This window comes from Manis javanica, chromosome 2, assembly GCF_040802235.1.
Source record: "Manis javanica isolate MJ-LG chromosome 2, MJ_LKY, whole genome shotgun sequence".
In the NCBI taxonomy this organism is placed as follows: domain Eukaryota; kingdom Metazoa; phylum Chordata; class Mammalia; order Pholidota; family Manidae; genus Manis; species Manis javanica.
Window position 1 is genome coordinate 65,560,214 of NC_133157.1, and position 26,676 is coordinate 65,586,889.

At 42.9% G+C, this 26,676-nt stretch overlaps 1 protein-coding gene across 6 annotated transcripts in view; it reads right to left on the bottom strand.

Annotated features, from left to right (window-relative positions):
- Positions 1-26,676, bottom strand: part of KANK1 (KN motif and ankyrin repeat domains 1) — a 179,434-nt gene that overhangs the window by 17,587 nt on the left and 135,171 nt on the right. For 5 of the 6 annotated variants that reach the window (XM_036991128.2, XM_017674331.3, XM_073228614.1 and 2 more), the window contains one exon: positions 5,676-8,342. In XM_036991128.2, the coding sequence (XP_036847023.2) occupies positions 5,676-8,342 (2,667 nt within the window). Of the gene's footprint in view, positions 1-5,675; positions 8,343-10,203; positions 10,301-26,676 lie in introns of those variants that run through there. The other variant, XM_036991132.2, reaches the window with a different exon arrangement.

The window sequence follows — 26,676 nt, forward strand, 5'->3', positions numbered from 1 at the left end:
CAGCTAAGGCAAACTATAATAAATAACATAAAGTAAAAATAGGTAACATAAAATGAAAAACTTTTTTACTTTCTTGACTTTTTTAAGACAAATAACTCAATGAAAATAGAGCTGGAGGAGTTTTTATAGCAATCACCTCATTTCCTCTAACATTTATCCACCTAAAATGGGACATAGTTGGTGTATGGCATTGTTTCTAAATTTATTAGGAAACTGAATTTAAAAGTATATTAAAACAGATTTTAAAAGTTGTCCTGTTCGCATATTCCAACTCTCCTGGCATGCTAACCCATATTCTTACTTCTATTACCAAGTGCTTTCTGAAAACACAACCACGAACACTGTTGCCAGCTAACTAGTTGTGTCACTGTGCCAAATTTTCTGCTAGACGTGATTTGGTTTTTAAAGAACATCTAGCTTACTTGTCAAGAATTAGGTCTGAAATTTCTTAATTTTTACAGAGTCTATTCAGTCATTTAGGTATTTTCCAAAGTATAAGAATTCAAAGGGATCTGAAATAATATGTCTAGTTTTTCCATACAGAAAAGGGCTTAGGCACAAATTCACCCTTTTCAGCCCAGAAATTGGTTTGGGGAACAGAAAGGAGAGATTATTCATGAAAGATCACCTTCTTTTTTTGGTACATATTACTTTTGGGGGGAAGTATGCCACTTTGATGGAGGAAAAAGGACTATCACTTTCTGTTTCAAGGCTCACCTCTCAGAACTCTGCCTGAATGCCAACGCACGTGGTCACCAAGCTACTTACACTGAGATCTTAAATGGTCAGAGCTGCAGTCTAATAATTTCTAGGCCATTTTAATATTTTTCCTGGGAATATGCTGGCAGCTGTCTTGAATGTATCTAAAAGTGGACACTTAGAAATTAAAATGCTAGAGTGGATTAATGATCCACATCTCATTGCACATTATCGGAAGACTTGGCCCAAAAAACCCACATTGACAGGCTGCATCAACTAACGCTGGATTAAGCAGATGTGCTCTTCCAGAGACAGCTAAGGACCTCCTCTCCCTAATCTCATTTCCTCCCTAGACCTCAGACGGCTTGACTGAGATGAATTCTTCAGGCACTTTCTATTTGCACTTTAGATGGAGGCTAACATACACTGCATCACTTGTCATTCCCATTTCCGGTATACATGTCTTGGCTTCCAACTGGATTGCAAATTCTTCAAGGTACAGACCACTTTATATTTCTGCATAGTATACACATTGCAGAAGGTGGACACTGAACACACAGCTATCAGTTGACCTGAACGGAGAACGGGACAGAGCAGACTTTAAATGCCTTTCCTGAGATATGCATGACCTGCTGCTTGGCAAAATAAACAGCTGTAGCTATTGTCTAATACCAACAACTCCCTTTATCATTTACAGGAACTCAAAGTCATTTCAGTCCTCGAAAACTACCGACCTCCATTCTTCAGCCAGAACTGAAGTGCATACTTCAGGATACATTCAGACAATACAAGTCAAAGTAAAGACACACCTTTTTCCAGAGTGCATATGTGTTTCACTAACACCCATTAAAAATGATAAAGCATCAGTTTAAAGGAGTAAGGTTTTCAGACAAGTGTCAACTGAAATCCTCACAAAGGTGGTGGACAGATTTTAAATCCTTGTAAGAGATTTCCCTCAGGGGTGAAGTGTTTTTTCCCATGGTGTGTACCAGATGTCCTACATCCTATAATTTCCATCTTTTTGAGGGTCATCTATTCGTCTTGATAATCTGATGAAAATTAAGCAGTTTCTTCATAAAAATTTCAGACACAAACTGTTTATGAAGCTATGGGCCCCAGATTAGGAAGCCTCACTCTACAGCTGTTTATTCCAACAGTATTTCCCTGAAATAAGGCTTGGGTGGGCCTTTTGGGTGATAATGGCAGTGAGTGGCAGCAGAAAAATCTATGAATTTTAGGAAAAAACTTCCCCACTCAAGTCTGATGGGCAGCCTGGTAAAGAACCACGTTTTTGGAATAATTCAGATGAAAAGGGCCCCAAGCAAGAAAAGCTCATCCAACCTGCTCATGACACAGAAAGACATGGCAGCAGAAACCCTCCTCTCTGAAGTGGTGCTGAGGGTTCTGGGCAGCCAGTGTCAGAAGGCAGCTCCTCGGAGTTCCCGGTGAGCGGGCCTTCCACCGTATCATGCCATTACATTATACACCACAAGGTCCCGGAAATGCTGTTTGAATTATCTGATGCTTTCACGGCATTTATTAAAAGACAATTGAGATAAAAAAAAAAAAAAACAAGTACTAGGATGAGTACATGGTATCTTAATCGAACTAAAAGAAAACTAACTAGAAACGGTATTTTGTAAGAACTTCACTTCCCTGCTTTTGCTTTGGCTTAGATCTCTGCCCACAAAATTGCTCTCACACTTATGGGAAAGACTTCACTTTCATAAATTTTTTAAGAAACCCAAGATAACTAAGAGTACAACTATGGAAGCTGGTTTAGAACGGAGTTCTTTTGTTGAATATGAGGAAATAATTTTCTGTAATTTGTGGAAGGCAGTTAAGTTTCATTGTTATAGATTGTTTTGTGTTTGCTCAGAGACAGTTTTCTGTTTTTATAGTATTTGTAACTGCAAGTCATTTATCTAGAATTTTCTCTGTCTTATTCTCTCTTTTTAGAGGCAACAAAGGGAAAAAAAAGCAAACCCACTCCTCAAACTAAAACAATCCAACTGATTTACAGGAACGATAAACATATTTTCCTAACGTTTCTATGAAAACAGAAACTATTTCTTTTTACCTTTTTAATCCATGAAAACTTATTCAATTTATTTTATGTTTTCCCATTTTTCAATATTTATCTTGATAAAATTGTTAGTTGGAGAGGCATAATAATTTGGGGAAAAAGGTAACAGCCAGCCAGAATTATGAAGATAAAAATTCGGATTAAAAACAAAAGACCATTTGTACAATTTTTGTTTGGCAGTTTTGTGTCTTCATTTCCATTTCTGGAAGTACTAACACTAATAACAGCAATGAGAGCTGCAGTTATTGAGCATTTATATTCTGCAGATGAACCCAAATGTTTTACTCATATTGACTCACTAAATCTTCAGTTCAACCCAGCAAAGGAACAAAGACAACTTGTCCTAGCAGCAGAGAAAAACTCTAAACCCAGAATGTCTGGCTTTGGAGTCCAAACTTAACTAACAACTTCTTTAAAGTACTCAGTTCATCTAACTGATAGTTTATATGCTCTTTTTAGTGATGTCAAGCTCAAATTCTCTATCATTTTTTGGGGGAAAGAAAGTCTGAAAGGAATACTTTTCTACACTCCACATGCCTTTGGTATAGAACTGTATCCCAGACTGTGTGAGAGCAATGTCCTGTCCTGGACAGTGTGTACAGTAAGCAAGCCATGGGACATTTTGACACACTTTCACTCTCCATAGCTTGCAGGTGCTGAGAATCCCTGCTTTACTTTGTCAAGCTGCTTTAATTTTCGGCCTATATAACAAAGACCAGATAACAAAAATGTAATGCCCTGGGTTGTGTTTCTAACTTAATTCCTTCTTCATTAGAACTTTATAGCAAAATATTTAAAACACAAATGTGGTGTCAATTACAGAAATACTTTCAAGTTGTTCTTGAGGGGGAGCTGCCACTATGATCAAGTAAGTGCTTATAAAAGTATTTACACTTCTGTTCATGAATGCTGTAAGTCTTGCAAATTTTAGCTGATTAATTAGGTGTTCATTTGCAGGGTCAGATCTAAACTGTGATGTCTGGAGTATCAGTGTGACTGGGAATAGACCAAAAACACCTGTAACATAGCCAGACAAAACCTTCTTCCTGGTCCTGATACTCAGGGTGTCAGGGAGATTACTCCAATGGTACAGCTGAGTATTTTAGGCAAGAATGTGAAACGGAAACTCCGCTTGGGGAGGAGGGAGGAAGGCTGGCAGGAAAATGCTCTTATAATGGAAGATCTACCGTACCATCTCTGTCTGGAGGTATTTATGAGCTTTATTTTGACTTCAACATCTGACATCACAATTTTTAAAAAGAAGTGGAAACAGACATATTTTTTGTTACTCAGACTTTGCTTCAGTCCACATATCATTCTACTCAAAACTGACTCCCCTGTACATTTACTAGACTCCTTTGATTCCAAAAGGCAAACATCCCACATCAGCTGTCATGTCACATTCATTTTTCCTTCCAAAATAAACTGTCTGTTTCACAGCATTTGCTAAAAACCAATATTCAGTTATTAATCAACAACTAATATTAATTTGGAAGTAGAAGCCTAGAAAGACATAAAAGTGATCTGTTTCAGTCTATTTTAGCAATATCCCTTTTGGTTATAAAGGGAAAGAAAGAATTTGAAATTTTTGTTAATGGTTTACTTACATATAAGTCTATACTGCACATTTTCACATAAAATTAAATTTAATGCACTCTATACAAATCATTTGAAGCATTTATATTCATTGTACATGTAGCATTTGGTCAGAGTAGACAACATGGTCTCACTAGCTTCCCAAACCTCACACTACAGTTCAGCATATCAGCAAAAGCAGCCACATTAGACAAGCTACTAGCGCCACCACCGGTGACAACAAAGGCCTGTGTCACTGCCTGCCAGTGACGGATACCCTGACAACCTCATAGGATGGGCACCCTTTGAATCCCCATTTTACAGAGGAGGTATAAGGAAGGGTGACTTTCCTTCCCCAGGCCGGGCTGGTTTGAGAGCTGGAGTGCTAGGAATGGATACAGGCCTAGGGTGCCGTCCCACACTCGCAGAGGCACATGCAGCTAAGAGCAAGGCACGCCGTGTTCGTGAGGCTCGCAGGGAAACGGCGTCTGTCATAACACCTCCCATGGGAATATCTCAATCATTAGCTTCAATTTTTAAAAAAAGCAGAATGAACAGGAATCCCAATGAAAAAAGGAAACAATGAAAAAGACAAAATGTGAGTACCTATCAGAATGACGAGTGGGAAAGCACTCCCTCTCTCAGAGTTCTGCTCATCAGCAGCCGTCCTGCACCACCCTGCCTCAAACAGCTCCCACCCGGGCCACCACCACTCACTCTTCCCATAACTGGGATTCTTTTCTTCACAGCACGTATCACCTCCTGACATGCGTTAGGTCTACTGTTCATTGCTTGTGCCCCCAGCTGGAATGTGAGCCCCATGAGGATAGGAGCCTATACCTCTGCTTGAAATAGAGCAGGAATTCAACCTTTATTTGCTGAGTAATAAATTAATGAAATCTCTCTCCCCTCATGAAAGTTTTAATTAAAAATATTTTATGCCAGCATTTTTTTTTTTATTGGTGATACCCTGGTAATTGTGGTTACAGTGTAAGACTTTTTTCAGGCCATCCTGTATTAAAGAACTAGAAAATGTTTTATCAAACCAGCAGCCCCAGAAGACAGCCCCAACACTACTTTGCTTTCCCTGTTCTGGCCCTAGTCCCCAGCCAGAGGGCCCTGAAACTATCAGACAATGAAATTCCGCAGAGTTGCTTACAGATTCGACTTTTGGTCTGCATCTGATTCATTACCACTCTACAGCCTTCACTGTGGTTCCAAAAAATGGTTCCGGCAGTTCAAAACAATCCTTACCTCTTGGGAATATGTCATCCTGACCCTTCCTCATCCCCAGGTCCCTCAGAGAGCCACCTACCTGCGAGTTTACCCAGACCCATTTTGTGAAAGTCAGGGTTCCTCAGCTCTTCAGTGCTTGCAGACTTCATGACAGAGTTGATTGAAGATAAGGTGCTGATAAGCTGCGAGTTCAAGGAGCCGATCTGTGAGTGAGGTTCCCCAAAAGCTTCTGCCAGTTCACTGTAGTTCTCAGCCAACAGCGTCTGCTGCTCTGCCAGCAGCTTCTGGACACGCTCAATGTAGTGATCCAAACCTGTCATCATCCCCAACGGGGCCTGCGCCTGGGGGCTCTCCATCAGCTGTCCCACAAGCTCATCCCCAACACCCACGCTCCTGCTGGCTGGCAGCCCCACGGCCAACTGGGGAGGACCACAAGCAATGGTCCTCATTTTGAGGCCCACCAGATAGTTGTCATTGATATTTATCTGCCCCACACCTGACTCTTTGGTCTTCACAGTCAACGGCCTGTCAAACCCAGAACTGCCAGAGAGCACGGTTCCGACTCCGATGGACCGCAGCTTGGCAGAGTTGATGTCCCTGACGCGGCCTTCTCCTATCGCCACCGTCCGCATCTCCACCGGCTGCGTGCTGGTCTGCTTGTCCGAGGTGCTGAGGCAAGTGTTGGTGCAGGATTCTGTAAGGGTGGCCATCTCAGTGTTGGTGAACTGGTCCACCTGGTCCGAAACTGTACTAGTGTGCTGGCTTGTGGTATGAGGCACGGCCATGACAGCAGCTTCCACCTGGCTCACAGCGTCTGTGTTCACACTCCGGGAGGTGTACTCCTGGGGAGAGCAGACAGTCACGTTGACAGAGCAATCTCCACAGCCGATCGATCGCACTTCTTTGAGATTCAGATTGGTCTTGAGGAGCGTCAGGTTGCTCACAGACTCCTCCGTATTGCTGCCTGTTTCACACACGCTGACTTCCACACCCACGCTCTTGTCACACGTCTCCATAGACCTCCCAGCACATTGGTCACGCATTTCCACCCTTTCTTTAACAACCCACCAGTTCATGGGCAGCTCAGGCCCCAGCACTTTATTCTCACAATTGGGCCGGCAGGAGATGCCTACGCTACTTGTTTGCACAGAGTTCCCAACACATGTGTCAACCATGTCCACATGACTGCCAACCATTTGGTCTCTCGTCTGCACCACTGCTTCCACCATCTTGCTGAAAACAAGGGGCTGGGCCATCATGGCTTTGTCAACCTTTTTCCTCGATCTAGCAGCCTGCAGCTCTTGTTTGAGCTTAGTCATCTCCTGGTCAAGGGTGGTTTCTTTAAGCTGCACTTCCAGACAGCAGATCTTCCTCTTCAAGGCTTCTATAGTCTGCTGTTGCAGCTCAATTTCTCTGTCAGCTTCAGTAGTCACTCCAAGCATGGTCTCTGTCACGCCGACTCCAGTATTCGTCATCTCAATGACTGTCCCTACAGCAGCGTCCTTACAGGACCTAGAGCCCCAGCGGCACACAACTATGTCGTCCACTCTCTCAGCGGCACCCACGGCCATGGACCGGCACTCTTGGGACTGACACCCCGCATGCTCCCTGAGCTCCAAGGAGGTCTCCCCACTGCTGTCCTGGATCTTCTGCTCCAGGGCCTGCATGTCTGCTGTGAGCTGCCGAAACTCCTTTATCCTCTGTGTGCTCTGCTCTACACTCTCCACCTCTTCCTCCTCATAGTCAATGTATAATTCCCCACCACTTCTCCAGACCCTGGAGAGCTGTTCCAGCTGGGACGCGTTCCCTGCGCTATAGGACCGCTCCCTCACACCACCGCACACATTGTTCTGGGATGCAGCTCTTTGGTTTTTCAGTTGTGAGGCCAACTGCCTTTTCTCCTCTTGCAAAACAGAGATCTTCACCTGGAGCACAGGGATGGTTCTCACCTGCTCCTCAAGCTCCTTCAGGCGTTTCAGGGCAATGGCCATCTGCTCACGGATTTGCTGCAGGTGCATGGGGCTCACATTGGTCACTGGAGTGGAGATCCCTGAGCTCAGGGGGCTGTGACGGATGGAGCTCCCCATGGAGGAAGTGGCAGCAGCTGGGGCGTAGCCACCATAATCCCCATTGCCTTGGTAACCATTCTGAAGCTGGTGCATGGCAGGATTGTGGTTTCCAGAACCCATCAAGGAGGAGAGAGAGCTTGTAGAGCCCATGCCTCCAAAGCTGGCCAGCCTGGGCCTCCGGAACTCACCCGGTGCCACCTGCATGGTGACTCTCTCCTGTTCCAGTCTCCTCCGGGTCTCCATCAGGGTCTTGGTGACATGAAGGTTGTGCTTTGGGAGTTGTGGTGAGGGTGGTGGCAGCTGTCGACTCTCTGGAACAGTAAGAAAAGTGGGTGAGGTCTCCAGAGGGGCGGGTGGCCTTGGGATTGGAGTTGATGTAACCTGGCTCCTGTTCACGAGGAAGCTGGGGCACTGCTTGTTGTCACCACTGCTGGAGGAGGAGAGGGATTCAGTGGAAGTCCATATACCTTGCTGACCTGGGGTGGCCCTCGTGTCTGGGCATGGCACACAAGGCTTCCGCCTCTTCTGGATGTTTAGTTTCTTGATGGTGTTTCCTTTCTGTATGTCATCCACATATTTGAGGAAATCTAAGTCTAGTTGATAACCATAGGGCGTCTCCACAAAATAAGGATCTTTCTGTTCCTTGTCATGATCTCCATTTGGAACATCTGTTTCTCCTGAAAGAGAAGAGAATATTATAGTGTCATGTGTATTATACATAAGGGCAAAAACCAATTTGTGTATGTTGCTGTGCAGCCAGCCAGTATGACTTAAGAGCTGGCAGGCCTATGTTCTAAACCTGGACCTATAATTTAACAGCCGAGTCAATGAATTAAAAAGCCTCTGGGAACTTCAGTTTTTCCCCTGAGCAAAAATGGAAATACAACTATTCAACTGGTAAGGTTGCTAAAAAATATTCTACAATAATGATTTTAAAGAGCCAAGCACATAGTTAAGTCCTTACTTAAAAACTTTATATTTTAAAAGAATGCATTAAAAGACTTGAAAGCATTTTCAAGTAGATCACTTCTTTTGTCATCTACAGTACATGGACATATAGAAAGCAGTCATTAAGACTCCCATTTTTATAAAGCTTAATATGAGGCACAAGAAGTGAAGTTTCAGAATAACAGACCGAGTCAGTGCAGATCCAGGAAGCCTGGGATGTGAGTTTTCTCAGCCACTTTGCTTTTACAGACTGACTGCGCAGCCTTTCAAACGGTGGCCAAGCATGCCCTGGTGCTTCCCCACCTCCACAAGATCACAGTTTGCCTTGACACTTTCCTTGCAGTGACAGCTGGGACATGAGGGACCATGAGTAATTAACTCCAGCAGCATGGGTGCAAGAATACAGTCAGAGGACAGCCTTCAGCTCTACTTTGTGTCTTCCATTAAAAAAAAAAAACAAAACCCCTGTCCCATCTAGAAGAAAAGTTTTCTCTTCTTTGACTTCTTTTGGACTAAACACTACCTCAAGAATGCCCTGGAATCAGTGATATAGCCAAAGAAATGCAAAGGAGGATGAAAATAATGGCAAACCTCTATCCGCCAGGCGCAGGATCACATGGCATTTGGTAAACGCAACTTCAGGCTAAACCAAACATTTAGAAAAGGAAACACAAGAACCTTTCAAGGCACAGACCTTGCTGCTGACTGAACTGTGCATTTTCATTAAAAAGCAAGGGCATTTTTGTTTGTTTAAACTGTAGGATTAAGTAATGTGTTTTCCTAGAATCATAATAACAAGCTCTGCATTTTTAGAGCCATGGAAAGGACCCAAAGGCAGTAAGTGAAAATACAAGCCACTTGTACGCTTACCCCTATCCTGGCTACAGACGCCTGCCGGTGGCTATCAAGGTCCAAGTACTTGCAGCAGTTTGGGGTGCCTGCCTGCCTTTCCCTGTCCCTATACTGCACAACGTTTACACCTGATAGTGTAAACCTTTTGCCTCAGTTTCCGCCCTTTCCTCCAAAATGCTGTAAAGTACAAAAGACTGCCAAGCGGAGGAATAAAACAGTTTTCTTCCTGTCTCGACTTAAAACAGTATTACATCGTTCCAGCTGTTAAAATTAAAGTACTAGGTTTCATTTTTAAAACACGTGGCGAAAGAATTCTGTCTGCAAGAGGGGCTCAGCACCATCACTTTCTAGCCCTTGGTGAGCTGAGGAAGAGCGCCTGTGTCCGGAAACTGGCGCTACTGTCCCTACAGCAGCGTCCTTACAGGAAAGTGTCTTTCCTTCTCTTCCCTTTTTAACTACACATGGAAACGCGCTCGCTCAAAATATGCTGCCGGACCTGTTTTCCAGTGCTGTCTGGAATGCCACAAGCAGGGAGAAACTGCAGGCTCGGGTGTCAGACAGAGTCAGGCGGATCTCACCGACCCAGGCGGCTCCTCCAAACGGGGCCGCTCGGGATCCGGCGGGGTCGCGGCCCCCAGCGCTCCTCCCGCCGCGGCCGGGGCACCAGCCGCGCAGAGGAGGCCCGGGCCGCCCGCCCGCCCGCACCCTTCCCCGGCTTCCTCCGGCCCGGAACCCTACCGCGCGCCCGCTGTGCTCCGCTGGGGCCGCCCGCCCCGCCGCCCCGCTCACCAGCTTGCTCGCAGCGCTCCCCGGCCCTGCCTCGGGAGCCCTGGCTCCTCACCCCATAAGGAAAGGAGGTCCGACCTTCGGGTAAACTTAGCCGGGCCACGCGCGAATACCATAGGCCGACTTTTCACCAATGAGCCTCCCTCCGCTTGGCGACACCACCCCCAGCGCACTCAGCTGTTAGGCATTCCCTGCTTTCTTAATGAAAACAGGAAACCGGGATCTTTTGAAAACGTGGGTTCTTCATTCCAGTGTTGCCAGGAGTAAAAAATAAAGCCAGCAATTTAAACATCTGCACAGAGAGCCTCTGTCTTTGCTGTGCCAGTCATTTCTCCATGAAAGAGTTTGTGTTCCTTGTGTGGAAACTAAGCAGCTTCGCCCTGGGTCACCTGGGGAAGTTGGAGGCACAGTCGGCCCTACTGCTCTGCAGGTTCTAAAAGTGCGCACCAGCCCCTTGGCTCCAGAGCACTGTAAGTGACTCTCCTCGGCACTTGGTCATAACCAGTAACAAGTCATTAACCTTTAGCATTAATCTCAACTGAGCCTGTGCCACTGATGATAGTTTCTTTTAAAAATTTCTTTTAAAAAATCCACCTTTTTTCCAGTTACAAAAGTAGTTCATGCTAAATTAAAAAAAAAAAAGGTCATGTGTACATGCCATTTAAAGAGGAAAAAAAGGCAATCACATCCCACCATCTAGTGGCAATTGCTAATATTTTGGTATAATTCCTAGGTTTTCCTATTTCTTAACATAGTTACTTTTCCCTCTCAAACATTTCAACAGAAAAGATTAATTTTTGTTTTAGGTATTTCTCTTCAAAAATGTGTTTTTAAAAATGCACTGATTTAACATCAGGACTTAGAACATGGCAAAACACATCACATTTTTAGGTGAACCATAACTGGCTCATCTTCAGTTATTTCTGAAGTCACAAAAGGCATGCTTCATGCTGAATTATCCTTAAATGAACTGTGTGGGCTTCTAAATCTAGGAATCAGGACAGGTTAGAATTTAACCATGTTAGGCCTGATTATTTCTTAATACTGCTTAAATCAGACTATCCTAAGGACTTGTAATCCAAATTTCATTCTCCAGCAACTAAAAATACAACGTGTGCTCCCAAGGTGTCATTTTTACAAACAACTGTCCCCAATAGGAATTGTTCTACAATTAAAGATATGTCATTTATCTCTTGCTTTCTAGCATACCTTTATATACATTAAGACAAATATGACACTTACAGGGCCCTGATTAGTTTTCCCAGCTTCTTCCATGTATTTCCAATATTTTATATACATATATCCAATTTTATTTCCAATATACATATGTATATATTTCATATATGAATATTTTAATATTTTTCATATACATATTATCTTATCTCTTTGTACTAGGCTATAAGTAACTTCATAGCAACAAATTTAATTCAAAAAATTTTCTTCATTGCTTCCCCTTCCTAGCCACACACATCAATTAACAAGATGCTGGGGGAAAAGTCAATGCTTAAAAATGTTTACTGAAGGAAGAACTGAATATACAGAATAATACCATAAACTTTGAAAAAAATCTTAATCCTCTTTAGACACAAGTTGCTTATTTGGCATTAGAGTTAAGGATAATTTATACATGGAGTTATTTCAGTAATTATCTTTAGGTTGTGGAATCATGGATGGTTTTTATGTTGTTCTTTATATTTTATAAATTTTTGTAACACATATGTATTTGTCTTTTAAAAAATACAAGAAGTCACTGTTTGGAAAGCAAGAGGAATGTATTGAAATAAACTCCAAGAAAGTTCCCTTGGAAAGGGCAGATGGAAGTTCATTTGAATGGGGCAGCCATGGCAAAGACAGCCAGCTGGTCCTCAATGTGTTATCCCATTCTTTCACATTAATAGAACTCCCTATGTTTAGCTAGATAAACATAAAGACTCTGTTTCTTCAGCTTCCTTTACCATTAGTATGCTCATAAGTAGAAATGCCATGTAGCAACTCCCCAGAACCACCCTTAAAAGACACAAGAATAGCTTTAACCTCCTCTTTTTTGTTCCTTCTCCATCCTACTGCCTGGAATGCTGATGTGATGACTAGAACCCTAGCTGTAATCTTGGACCATGAGTTCACAAATAGGGATGGAGGAACAATGTGGTAGAAGGAACATGGGTTTCTAAGAGCTTTGGAGATCACAGCTATTATATTACTCCTAGAAAGCCCACTTCTATGCTTTTGTGTGAAATAGAGTTAAACTTCTATTTTGATTAGCCATTCTATATTTTGGGTCTCTGTTGCTTGAAACTAAACTGAATTCTGATGGATATATCAGTCTCTTTCCCATATCTTCCCTTTCCCTCACAAAAAAATACCAGATCTTAAAAACAAGAAAAATGCTAAATTAATTGGGGAGATGCTATAATAAAATTTTTTTATTACAAAAATTTTTGTTAATTCAAGAATAATTAAGTGTAAAAACAATAAAAAAAAAGAATCAGTGAGATATAAGGAAACACAACTGCCTAAAAAGCTTTTTGGATTAACAGAGCTATGTTTGCTTATACATAGACTAAAACCACTGGCTGTATCTGCAAATGGAATCCTGAAAGTAACAGCTTCCAACTAAATATTCTGGAATCAGAGGGCTGTCCCTGGTGTTTACAAGAATTTTCTGAATGTCTGGAAATCCAGTGGTGGAGGCTGCTCTTCACACCACCTCTGCCTTCATTATATAGCATTTATTTAAAGTTTAATTGCATGCAGAAAATGGTCCTATTCAGTGGAAAGAGTAGGAGGAAGGATTTATAAGAAATAAAATGAGATATGGTCTAGCTGGGAGACAAATGCCAAGCACCCTAAACATAACATTAATTTAGATCAGTTACAAAGGCATATTATCAAGAACAATATGATAGTATGTGAATAAATGATCAAAACAGAATGGTATTAACCAGGAGGTGAGTTTAGAAGACAAGGGAAGTGATAACAGAGTAAAAAAGAAAGAGAGGTAGACAGTAAAGAGCCAGGGCAGAGCCTATTGGAGCAGTTTCAGGACAGATGAAGTTAGAGGGGTAACTGATTATAGTAGAGGCCACCAGATTTGGGTCCTGGACCCAGGGAATCTTGTCCATTGAGATTCTGGCCCTATACTTAGGGACTAAAAGGCATCAATGAAGATTGTCTTGACAACTGTGTATGGATTAGGCTGAGGTAGGGAAAGAGATTAAATTCGAGGGGGCTGGTTAAAATGTTATAATCTCCAACTATGATGGGAGAACCAAATAAATAATTTACTCATATATTCAACTTATATTTATAATCAATATTGATTTTAAAAAGCAATCTTAGTAATATCCATCCATCTACTTACCTACCTACCTACCTACCTATTTTCACTTACTGTTTAACAGGCACTGTTCTAGAGCTGGGGAAACAGTGTGAACAAGAGACAAGGGCCCCACTCTTACAAGGCTCACAGTCTAGTAGGGGAAGGGGTATGCATGGGAAACGAAACAACAAATAAAATTCAAGACACAAGTGAGGCAAAGAGGTGGAATCATCAGAATTTGTATCAGTGCATTCAGGTCAGGGGATGGGCGGCTAACAGTGGGGCACACGGCTTCTCATGTTGGCATCATCTCTGAGCTGACCTACTTCCTAGAAACCAAGGGGCTCCGAGTCCCTTTCCTCCCTTCTCTACCCCAGCCCAGTTTGTACAGACTTCCTTTTGGAGTAGCCAAATGCCAAATGTGACAGCATCAACTAGTAACAACCCTCCAATTCCAGAACAAATTCCCGAAGAGAAGTTGAAATCAACAACTGATGGTAATTCTCCTCTTGATTTATCTGTTTACCACCAGTAAAACCTGGGTCCATGAGAGGGACCCAATTTACGGCATCAAGAACAACTTAAAATTTTCTTGCATTTTTTTTCTACATTAAAGTGAAATGGAGATAGGGCTATTTCAAAAGTAAATTATTTTAGATTCACAAATATTGTATGATTTTAACATTTAAAGGAAACTAAATGTACTGTCTAGAAAATATTTGCTTTGGGAAGACATAAAAATTAACATACTTCCTTGAAAGTAGAAGATTAGAAGGTAGTAGTCAAAGTACTAACCTGCTAGTGGTGGTTCTCAACTGGGGGAGGGATTTTGACCCTGGGGACATTTGGCAATGCATAGGAACATTTTTGGCTGTCACAAATACTGACATCCAGTGGGTAGAGGCCTGGGATGATGCTAACCTTTCTACCAATGCACTTCAGTGCTCAACCAGCCACTGTGAAAAGAAAGCCTGGTTTGAACCGTCTGTCTAACGCTCCATTGCCATTTTTCAGTCTTGACTAAGCCTGTGTTAAGCTGCCAGGAGCTGAGCTCCTTCACTGCAGCAGGACAGTCCCATTCTCTCCAACAGAGAATTATCCAGTCCAGAATGCCTAGAGGCTAGCATCGAGGCTGAGAATGCCTGTGCTCAATTCAGTGAGCAGAGTAAAAAAAAATTCACATATAGCAATTGAAAACCTGGCCATACACATTGTGCTCTTCAAGTCTTCCGCTTCCCAGTGGGGCCACAATATCATGCTCAAGTGACAGGGCGTTAAACATGCTACTTTTGAGTACAAAAACACAAAACACTTTTCTACACACTCTACCAGAGCAAACTATTCTTTAATACGAGCAAAAAACTCTGGAGGTTTCTGAGTTAACGTGGCCTGGTGAACTTTTAAATGGGTCAAACTCTGATATTATTCCTTTATTAGTTAGGATACAAGGACTTCTATGTTCTGGTTTTATGGCTGCACACTCTAGGCCCAATTACTGACTAATGGGGCCATGAAAAATAATTACATCCATGTGCTACAACTTCCATACTCTTTCTGTGTTTTTCTTCACCAGATATTCTACTTGACTGTTGAAACTGAAGACCTTTGCTAATTCCCATAACTGTATTATCTCCACTCACATGAAGCATGAAGACTTTGCGTTTGAGCTGAGTCAGTCCCTGAGAAGCACGCAATTATCATAGATTCCTATATTTTAAAGTGGCAGAGTGCAAGTATCCTGCTGTTGGAAGCAGTCAAAAATTCCACATCAGCTAAGGCTGGGAGGCAGGAAGGAAAACCAGTAGGATGAGCACAGGGAGAGAGGTAAGTTCTCAGCAAGTTAATCACTCAGCATATGAAAGTGACTGAGCTAGCAAATCAACTCTCCTAGGCATGCAACAGTGGGATAAAGAAGGCAGCAAGTGGAACAGGGCCTTCTGAACAGGCTTAACAGGAAACTTCTCCTGATGACACTGCTAACATAAGACTTTCAAACCCGTGGCGCCTCCCTGTACCAAATCTATGTGAGAAACACTGTTAGAGAACACATGATCGAAAGGAAAACAATGTAAGTATTCCTCATTCTGTTTTACGTATGGCAGAGGAGACTCTCTCTTGCTTTTTTATTTACTGAAGAGTTAACTTTAAGCCTGTTGTTTTCCCCTCCAGTTAACAAATCTATCTGTTCTCCAAATGATGAGTATCCACAGGTGTGAGGACCGGCTCTTCAAAGGCTGAATCCCTGTTCCATGGAGTTTACACTACCCACCTCATTTCAACTGAACTTCTTTTCAGGTTGCAGCTGCTTTAAACAGCTACCCAATTGCTTAATGCAAATAAAAAAATGACAGCATTAAAGAAAGCAAAAGTGTATACCAGAAGTTCACAGGAAACACCAGGCCAACTGACACATCATATGTAGCATACCTGCAATGTTACAGGCTTGATTTGTTGATAAGGATATGTTATGACATGGTATTATTTTCATATCCATAACTCTTCATAATGTCTTTTGGCTTCTCCCCACTAAATCTTCATATTTCCTCTCACAGCTGAGCGCATCTCTGCTTTTTAACCTATGCCCACAGGCATTAACCTGCACGCTACCCCTCTGCCTTTCATTGTTCCCCATTACTACCCTCTCCATACTGGCTTCATATTCTACCCCCGGCCCCAACCCCGGGGATGCTGATCCAGGGTAGATGCATATATCAGACTAAAAGATGGATTTATTCTTTCATTCAGTAAATATTTCTTAAGTACCTAGCATGTGTCAAACACAGCTGGGGGCTATGCAAATCAGACATAGAGCCTGTCTGGGTAAACTTTCAAACTACAGGGGGAGACAAGCACATGGTTGCACAAATGAATGAACAATTGTGGCAAACACTTTGAAAGTAAAATACAGGCAGAATGCCAGGACACAGTAGGGACGCCACCTGAGCTCGGGGAGGGAGTGTTCCGCCACAGCGTTTGAGGAGTCCACCAGGCACAGTGAGGGTGTATGTTTGCAGGGAGATAGGGCTGGGAGAAATTCTGGGCAGAGGTACTGGCATATGCAAAACCAGCCACTTTTAGGAACTGAAAAGTGGGCTTTGCATGATAACAAGGGAAGTCCAAAGTGAGGCAGAGAGGGGACCAAGCCCCAAGGTCCTGGGAGTAGGTTTCTGATTCTTTTGTGCACTGGGAAGCTGCTGAAGGGTTCTAAACATGGGAGTGAAATGATCAGATTTGCACTTTAATAAGCTTGCCCTGGATGGACACTGGAGCCTGTACTCAGCTTCTCTTCAGCATCTGCCTTTAGGTTCTCCACGGACCGTTCTAAGTCCCCATGAATTGTTCTCTCCATATCATGAATTCCTTTGCATTGTATGAGTTTTATCTCCCTGAGTAGGTAATAAGTGCTACCACAGTGTCAAAACCACCAGAACTTAGAACCTGCATTTAAGAAGAACTTCCCAGGGCCTACACCTTCCTCTGAAATATTGAGGAGGAAAGTAAGAAGGCCTAACAAATATCAGCTACTCTGGGCTGAGCTGGAGACCAGGATCAGGCTATGGACTCATCCTCCGGAGCTCTATCCATGACCTCATTATGCTGTTAGAAAAGAAAATATTTTTTCTTTAAACAAATGGATGACTCACTGCAGAGAAAATGATAGGACTTCCTTTTCTGAAGGTCACTAAAGTATGATAAATCTAATCTGGGAGGGACAGGTGTGGCGTGAGTGAGGGTCAGATTTAGCTCAGTAAGATGCAGAGCACAGACTTGCTCTGTATGTGAAACTCTAGCATGTGAACAGCAGGGACCGAAAGGGTCTGGGAAGCAAAGACAATGGCGCGGGGAGCTGGCAAGTGTCTCTGAGGAGGAGGAGAGACAGGGCACCCTGCTAGTCTAAGTACTCCCAGCCCCAGTCCCACTTCCTCATCCACACTGGACCAGGGGCCCACTTACCTAACAGGCAAGGCTAAAGACAGAGGATAAGGCTGGGAGGGTGGGGAACGGGGGAACACAAACAAACCACTCTGAAAATTCAAGACTTCTACCCACTAGATATTCTCTGACAAGCTCAATTTCTGGTCAGCTTGCCTCTAGAGGCACCTGAGCATCACTCTCCGTCTGCTTGACAAGGATCTTGCTGTAGGTGACCCCTAGTGCCTGAGGTGCATACAACATCTAGAATGCAGATATCGTGGGCTGACTACTAGTTATTCTCAATTGTCAGCACACATCACATGAACTATTTAAAGACAGTGTTAGGAGTCTGTCTGGCTTAGAAACTCTTTTGGGCTCTCACTGTCCAAATCTGGGATAATTAGACCATCAAAATAATATGATTTATGATGGTAAGACATTATAATCCAGTGACTAACTCAGGTATCTATGAGTCCATAATGTTACAATAAATAAATACAGTAGAGTGTCAACTAATGAAGAAATTATGGAAGTAGATAATCATCATTTAACAACCCTTAGAACAGTGACCAATTCAGTCAGGAAGCAGCAATGGGCCCTAAGGCTTGTGGGCAGAGACTTCCTATCAAAGAATAGATATTGGTACAACGTCACAATACTGCCCCACCAAATACTTATCAATCACAAAGGGAAAAATGGTCACTCTGCAATGCAGAAAGCTAAAAGCCAGCCACCTGGACCAGGCCATCAAGGCCAGCATCACATGCCCCTGATGTCATGCTCTGAGAAGAGCACAGCATCATTTCTATTGTGTTCCTGTCAGAAGGCCTGGTGTGAGTCTGGGAACATTGATGGATCCTACCTGAGACATCCGATAGAAAGGAAATTCTCTCTTTTTAAAACTGTCAAGGTCATGAAAGAAAGGAAAGACTGAGTATTGTTCTAGATTGAACAAGATTAAAGAAACATGGTATATGGATGTTTGTACACATGCATATACACACACATGTACACATGCAGAAAGAGATGGAGAAAATTAGGTAAAATGTTACCTGTCAGGGAATTTGAATCTGGGTGAAGGAGGTAGAGTTATTTTACAAATTTTCTGTAAGTTTGAAATTATCTCAAAATAAATGATACAAATAGAAGACAGACATAGATGGTGATCAATAACCTTCTTTCCCTTGTGCCGTGCCTTTTGGGCTTATGAATGCAGGCATCCAGACACCAGGACCAAGGCCAAGACACCACTGTTGCTCATGTGCATGTAAGACAGCCTGTTTTTGTTTCTGTTTTTTAAATCAGAGGCTGATGCCTCTGATTTCTCCTATTACATATTCTTTGAGGAATTTCACACTTGTTTGCAGAATCCCTGGAAACTTGAAGAGCTTCTCAATTATTTATCTTGCAGACTGATGTGTCAAGAGCCCCATTATAGAGAGTAAAGTCTATAAGCTCCTTTCTGTGGCATTGAAGTCTTCAGCAATTTAGCCCCAATCCAGTGCCTCCCAGTTTCCTTCCAATCCTTAACCTACCAAACCTATCTGCTTTTGCCCATTCTGTTCCCTCTATCTGGCACATTCTTCCCAACCTCTTCTATCTGTCAGAATTAGCTGTGTTGTCCTGGTCTAACCCAAGACCCCATCCTTTGTAAAGTCTTCACTTATCCCCAGCTACTCTGTCATGGAAAGAACTGGCCACCTCTGCCCTCCATTCTCCTAAAAAGAGTTTGCCTATACATACTGCCCTGTGTCATGGTCAGCAGGCACATGCCTACCTCCCCCAACAGACCAAAGGTGTCTTGAGGGGCAGGAATCAAGTAGTATTTCTTTATCACTCCATGCTAGGCACATGGTATGCTCAATATTTACTGAAATGAAAAACCTCACATCCAGGCATCTACTGATTAATCAGTTATGGTAAAGTTAGAGATGTAATGATTAAAAAGCAGGCATTCTGGGGCCAGACTGCCTGGGTTTGAAGACTGGCTCTGATACTTTCCAACCATTGCAAGTTAGATTCTGTTCCAACTGTGTAATTGGGAAAATAATAGAGCTGGTTCACAGTGTTGTTGTGGACCATTTAGAATGATGCCTGCAGTCTGTTATTATTATTTACTATGATCGGATCACCCTCTGTTTTGTGGTGAAGCACACAGCCCTGGTGTCCAATGATCCAGCACACTGCCCTCCACCCTGCTTTTTCCTCTACTCTCCACGAAGCTAGGGTTTGAAGTGTGTAGCAGTGAGTTCACCAAAACCTTAAGGATTAAGTGGGATTTTGCTTCCTAGAGTGGATGAGGGCGTTGCTGGCTGGGCCCTAGGGGGGCTGTGCAAGTGTATATGCACGCATACTGGGTCGGGGGAGCAGAGTGGGTGTGTTTAGCTGTAGAGGGAGCCCTAGTCCATGATCAATTATGCATAGGAAGCAGGTAAAATATAAGTAGACAAATATATCCCAACCTTAAAATGTGTATGATGGCCATGTAAAAATATTTCCTTCTCATAGTAAGAGGACAAAGAAATGTATTAATTTTTCTGAACAATCTCTCTTCTATCTCTACTGAAGTCCTAAGAGTAAAGCATTCCTTAACATACTGTGCAGAGACATTTGCTTTAGAAACAGTGAACTTGCCTTCTCAGCAATATCCAGAAAGGCTTGCCCAAATTGGAGAAGGTATATTCTTTTTATTTTTCTTTTCATAAAACAAGGACAGCAGCTCCAAGTATTTCCTAGTTCATGGACAAGCAGTGGGCAGCATGAGTCTCGAACTGCACAGTACAGCGGCCAGGTTTCTATGCATAAAATGAGGGGGGTCGGTAGGACTCAGCAATTTCCAGGACTTTCTTTCAGACTCTGACCTTTTCACTATACTTCACACTGAATCTCATGATATCTCCTGCTATGTAAAGAAGTGAAGAAAGAAATTAATTGCAGCAGCTGTCAGACCAGATGAGCTCAGGCAGACAGTGCCCGTGGCCTTGCTCTCTGCCCAATTCATTCAGCAGCCCCTTTCCAGTTGCAACATGACAGCTGGCATAACCTAATGACCCCAAATGCAGCTTCCCTTTGCTGCATCATCAGTCCTACTCTGGGCCTGCCATTAGAGTCCAGAAGCCAGGCTGCAGGTGAGCGGCAGAGAGGGAGGAAAGTGGAATGGCATGAGCTGTGTCTTAATAAAGGGCACATTGTGCTCAGGAGGCATGTGATGTTGCAGCAGCCTTGAGGTTTACACAATGGCCTTCTCCTCTGGGATTCATGCCAACTGTAAGATGCAGCAACTCTGTACCCCAAATCTGTCTCCAAATAGCCAAGAGGCCACAGGCACCCCATGCTTGCTCTTCAGCCTCTGATTTCTAAATCTACTGTCTAATTTAAAGAAAGACTGCTGAAATGTAGCCTAAATTTGCTGGGTATAAACAGAAGAGAACTATCTTGGGGACTAACTGCTGTTTTCCAAACTTTTCTCAAAAATAACATGCTTCTAAGTGAAAATAAGAAATGTGCCAGTTCACAGGGCAATTTTGTGAAAAGCAGAGAAGTAACACAAGCTAGGACATTGGAACAGAAGGGGCTTTTCTAACAAAAATACAGTTTTGGGGGGTTTTCTTGGGGGAAAGAAGGGTGGGTGGGAAGGGTCTGAAATAATTGTGTGAATCCTAGCCCTTATTTTGGCTTATAGTGTTCATTTATGAAAAAGAAACCAGCTTTAAAGGCACATTGAGCAGCTCTCCATTAGAAAAATAGCAAAAACCAAATGACCAAAAAAGAGATTTAGCAACAAAAAAGGAAATTCTGGAACTCAAGTATACCATAAATTGAAAACGCAGACCTTAGCATATTTGTATGACTTTCCACTACCATGACAATGACAGCATTATGTTAAAGCTGCAGGTAAAGCTGAAATTGTCACTAGACAAAAAAGCAAGTACTGCACTATCCTTTTCAACCTATAATAAAAGCAAAGTATTATAAATAACATGCACAGCTTGAGTTTATATTTCACCACCCTTACCCAAACATCACTCTCTCTCCCTATTTTTCTTTTTTTGGGGCTTTCTTACTTACCCACCCAGAAACAGAATAACTGATTTTCAGCGAGCAGGAAGCCATGTCTCAGGCATATTTCCCTTGTCATTAAAGGGACTACACACATTAGCAGGCAGAGAGCCCAGGAGCTGCTGCAGAGAACTTATTTATGCCCATTTGGAATTTCCTGACTAACAGCCTGTAGGCCACGGGGTTTAATTCCAGGACTCTCTGTGTCACTGAGACAGCAAAAACTACCAAAGAATGGAACTGCTAGCAAGGATCTAAACAACAACAAAACTAGGTAAAGGCAGACCTTTCTCATGCCCCTTCCAATTTTTCAAACTACCCTCATATTCTTTAGACACAAAATGCTAACTTAGAAATGCAGCTATAAATGTGTTAATTCTAGGAAGAACTTAGATAGAAAGACAGCAAATGTTTCCAATTCTTCCCTCTGACTTATTAACTCTCTGCAACCCTCCAGGGCTGAAAAAGGCCCACAGTCTAATTTGAGCCATGGTACAGCAGCCCTCTTAGGAAGGAAATGATTTAGTCTTACACTGACCCCAGGCTGGGATGGAGGCAAGGGGTTCCTTTTTTGGTTTATTCTTATTGAATACAGCATGAGATTTAAAAGCTAAAAACACTCCCATTTGTAGACCACTGACTCAAACTTTTTTTTCCCCAAATTCCCTTAAATATTTTGTCCAAATTAGAGCATGACTTTGGAAGAAACAGAATTAGTTCCCAGACAAGTGCATTCTGACGTAGGGTGATAAACTTTTGTTTCTGTTTTAAATAGTAAGAATGATATGTCCCTCTAATGGTTTAAATTCATCACCTTGGGAAAAAAAAAAGGAAAAGGTTCTTTTAAAACTGTTCTTCACCTGTACTAAGTACATTGGGTAAATGTGACTCTAGTAGAACAACATTTACTGAACTCTGTCTATGGGGCAAACAAGCAAAGCCAGTTCAGAACAATAAGTCAGAGATTAACAGAGATTAGAAATGACTCTAAATGGCCTGCTTTGTGAAATTCAAACCGTAACAGCTACATGGAGAGAAGCAAAGTTTTATAAGCATCTGCTGATCTGCCTAGTCTGACTGGTTCATCTTCTAACCTGCACACACCTCCCTCCCTCCGTTTGCCTTCTCATTCCATCCTCTGGGTCTGCACCTGGCAGCTGGATGCATTAAAAATGATTATTTTGGGGACAGACATTTTCCATGTGAAGATACAAAGATCAAACTTTTTAAGATGATGTGAGACTCATCTGGGCTTGTGTTACACCAAATAAACTGATTCAAAGAGAAATAACAAACTAAGAAAAAATGTGCAAGTGCCAGATACTTTTAAATATATGGTTTAAATAATTCCAAATTATTTACCCAGCAACTACCAAATTATTTACTCAGCAACTACATTAGACAAGAGATTTGAGTTAGGCCTAATTTTTCCTTTGGACTTAAAACAAACCTCTTTATTGAGATATTTACACACCATAAAATTCACCCATTTTAAGTGTACAATTTGAGAGTTTCAGTGAATGTGTACAATTGTGCATCCATGACCATATCCAGTTTTAGAAAATATCCATCACCCTAAAAATTCCTTTGGACTTGTTTCATCATTTGCTTTTAACAGAGTAATTCTTGTCTCTGCACTTTTGAGAATATTCTGGCATTATTTAGTCACACTATTATATTCTAAACTAAGTTTTAATATGAAAAGTCTTGATCTTAAAAATTAAACTGAAGAAAACATCTGCTGCAATGTTTCTTAATCCTGCAAAAGAGTTTGCTGAATTTTTATTTCATAAATATTAAGTAAGAACTTAAATATTAAGTAATAAGCTTGTAAGATTATAGATTATTCTATAAAGCAGTGGGAAGCAATTACTTTGTAAGTGAGCTTCTATGAAAGTGAGGTCTAGCAGAAAAAGTCACTGTATGCACATACATGTCTAGTTCTTTATCAAGGATGACAAGGGTTGCGATGGGAGAAGAATGACAAGAGCTGCTTCTGCCTGGAAACTGTCAGTGACAAAGGGCCCCACTGTTAGGAGAAAGACACACCTATCTGCCTTTACTCTCTCTCTCTGTATGTATAAAAAAAGCAGCCAAACAAGATCTGGGAGGATGAAGCTACACTCTGGGCTTTTCCTCTGACAGGTGGGGACTAGCTAGAAAGGCGACTCCCAGGGAGAAGGGAAATGGACTGACTGTAGGGAGAAGACTTCTGCGATGCCAGCTGGCTGAGAGCACTCCAACATGGTCTTTATCCCCAGGCTGGGGGTTGCAAACCAGTGGATGTGAACCCACAGCTCGTCTGATGCTTACAGAACAGGGTTACTGCTTCAAGACATTTTCTCCAGAGGGCCTGACCCCCAGTCCAGGGATAAAACCAAAGCGAAATGAAGTGGTGAGTGGTACCAGGGAGTTACATTTTGGACATCTTGAGATGCATACTTCCTGACATACCCTGAACTTGCCATCCTCTCCCAGCATGCTCCTCTTCTTGTTACCCCTTTCTTACCACCTGTCTAGTCTCGCAGACATAGCACAAAGGCACCTGGCTTATCTGTCTCGCAATGGTCTCCTTGCCCCATCTTCCCTCACCATCCACTGTGCACACTTCCGGGCCACGCTGCTCCAAGTGTTTCATACTAGCATGAGCTCATCTGACCTTTGCAGTCACTCTCTACGGGCAGGAGGATTATCAGCATCTGACGGGTAAAGCTTATGCAGTCCCCACTGCTACTCCACGGCTCTCAAACTGCTACATTGTGCTGAAAACCACAGTTTTGGAAGCACCAGGAGGGCAAAGATAGGTAGATGGGGGAAGAGAGCTGGCATTTCTAAAGGTGAGGAGGAGAAAGAGTATGCTATTTCCATGCTTTTGCTGGTACCATTCCTTTGCCCTCTGATATGCCCCACAGATCTTCTCAGACCACATTCTTCTAGTTTGTGAGGACCACCTAACATATCAGTTCTGTCTGCAGTTGCTCCTCATCCTTCTAGCTACCAATTCCATCTAGGCTCTCAGAGCAACTTGCTTTCCCTCTGCTCCAATGTGCACACACAGCTAACACCTCTGCAAGCTTACAGGAGCTTTGTCCTCTCCACCCCAAGTACTGTCATGCCTCCAGCACTGCAGGTGCCCAGGAGCCAGTCAGTCAACTTAATTCCTTTGAGTGTTTGCTTCCCTTTAAAGTGCTGTATGAAAATATCAAGGACTCTGCACTCATGTCCTCATTTTACAGAGGAGGCAGGAGTCCAAGCCAGATTTTACCTTTGACATTCAAGGTTTAGGTGCTAAGGCTGGACCCTCCCAGAGCAGGCACCCCCCCCCCCAGCACAAGTTCTCAAACCCACTGCACAATCAAACCACCTGGAGCTGTTCTTAAAAATGCTGGGTGGCCCTTCACCCCCACCCCAGTGAATCAGAATCTCCTGGGGTGGAGCCAGGGGCATTAGTATTTTTAGAAGCTCCCCAGAGGACTCTGCAGCAGCCAGGGATGAAAACCTCAGCTTTCAACCAAGCAGAATCTGCAATTCAAAGCATGTTCTTCCTTTTGGTCAAAGGAAGGTGACAGCCAAATTGGGGGCAGCCCTTTAAGCAATTCAAGTGCTCTCAGGGTCCAGACCACAAATTCAAATCCCTTCAGTGCCCAGATGAGTAATGGAAAGGAAGGGGTTGAGAGGGAGCTGCGGTTAACCAGAGAGCACCTGTCCTCTCCAGCTGACTGTGGCCCTGTGGGGGTACATGCCCAGAGATGCCACATCTCCGGACTTTACAAGAGAAGCCGGAGAAAGTGGAATTTTTATATGAAGTCACCTGATTGAAAAAGTCTTGGCAGTTAATTCAAGTTAAAACAAAACCTTGGGTTGGTAAACAGAACATACTCCCAGGCCTCAGTGTGACACTGAGGAAGGACTTCACAGTACCCATTTGGGCGCCGGTGCTAATTCCTGTGTCCATCCCTTTCATTTTCCCATTGTCCAGGGGGCCAACTTTTTCTTTCTCACTTCAAACTGCAAGAGTCCTTGTTGGAACAAACTATACAACATCTTAGTAAAACCATTTTAGTTCTATTGCAAACTAATCTTATCGCTTATGTTTAAATTTGGCTCTTTTACAACTGAGATGTTTCATTTAAGAAATAAAGACAAAGACAACAGCCAAAACAGCAGCCCAGGCTCCCTACTGCCATTTCTCTCACAGGTAAACTTAACGTGCAAAAACCCATACCTGCAAGTATTTGTCTTAGAGACAGACTGAAAGCAGAATGCTCTGCTATCGCTCTCCTGGAAGGCCTGCTTATTTCTGCTGCATTTATGAGTTCCCCCCCTCCACAAGCCCCTAAGGAATTCAAATACCTTATGATACTACTTGACCCATCCTGTCCTCTCACACCTGTGAAACACCAAAAGCTGGGTGTCCAAGCTCACTGCAGGGAGGAGGGCATGCAGGTGTAGTCCTTGGCTCAGCACCATGGCTCTGTTCCCACCGCCATCACAGCCTAGGGGGGCTGACAGAGCTTAAAGGGGTTCAGGAGGGCAGGTCCAGCAAGAGCTTCCCGCTCTTCCTTGTCCTGGTAGGTGTGTACAGCATTGGGTGTTGGTGGAGGGCTCCTCCTCTTTCACATGCTTGGCTTAGAAGGATCTGATTCTAAAACTTAACATAAGTGGAGATTTCCCCAGAGTGGCCACCATCAACCTGAGGTGGGTGTGCCCCATGGGGAGGGGTGAGATTCTAGTCAGGAGAGTGAAATCAGGGAGAGGACGCTATGCATGACGCGCCTCTCTTAAAAGGCCAGGAAATCCTGTCTTAGATTAGACCAATCAGCCTAGTCATTAGACCTTACCCAGCAAAAAGCATTTCCCCAAACACGTTTAAGGCTTAACAACTGGAGTCATTTCTACATGGCAGGGTTGCGTTATAGTCTAGGTTGCCCCATGATAATTATGTTCATCAAATTTAAACAAAAGACTGTCTCACAATATATTTTCATCTGAGATTTAAAATCAACATTTAAAAAGGCCAAAGGACAAAATGAACTGGGCAGGGGATAAGGGAATTAAAACTTTATAGATTACTACAAAGATTATAAAGGCTATAAATAGTAATAGACAAGAGGGACAGTTTATTTCCTCCT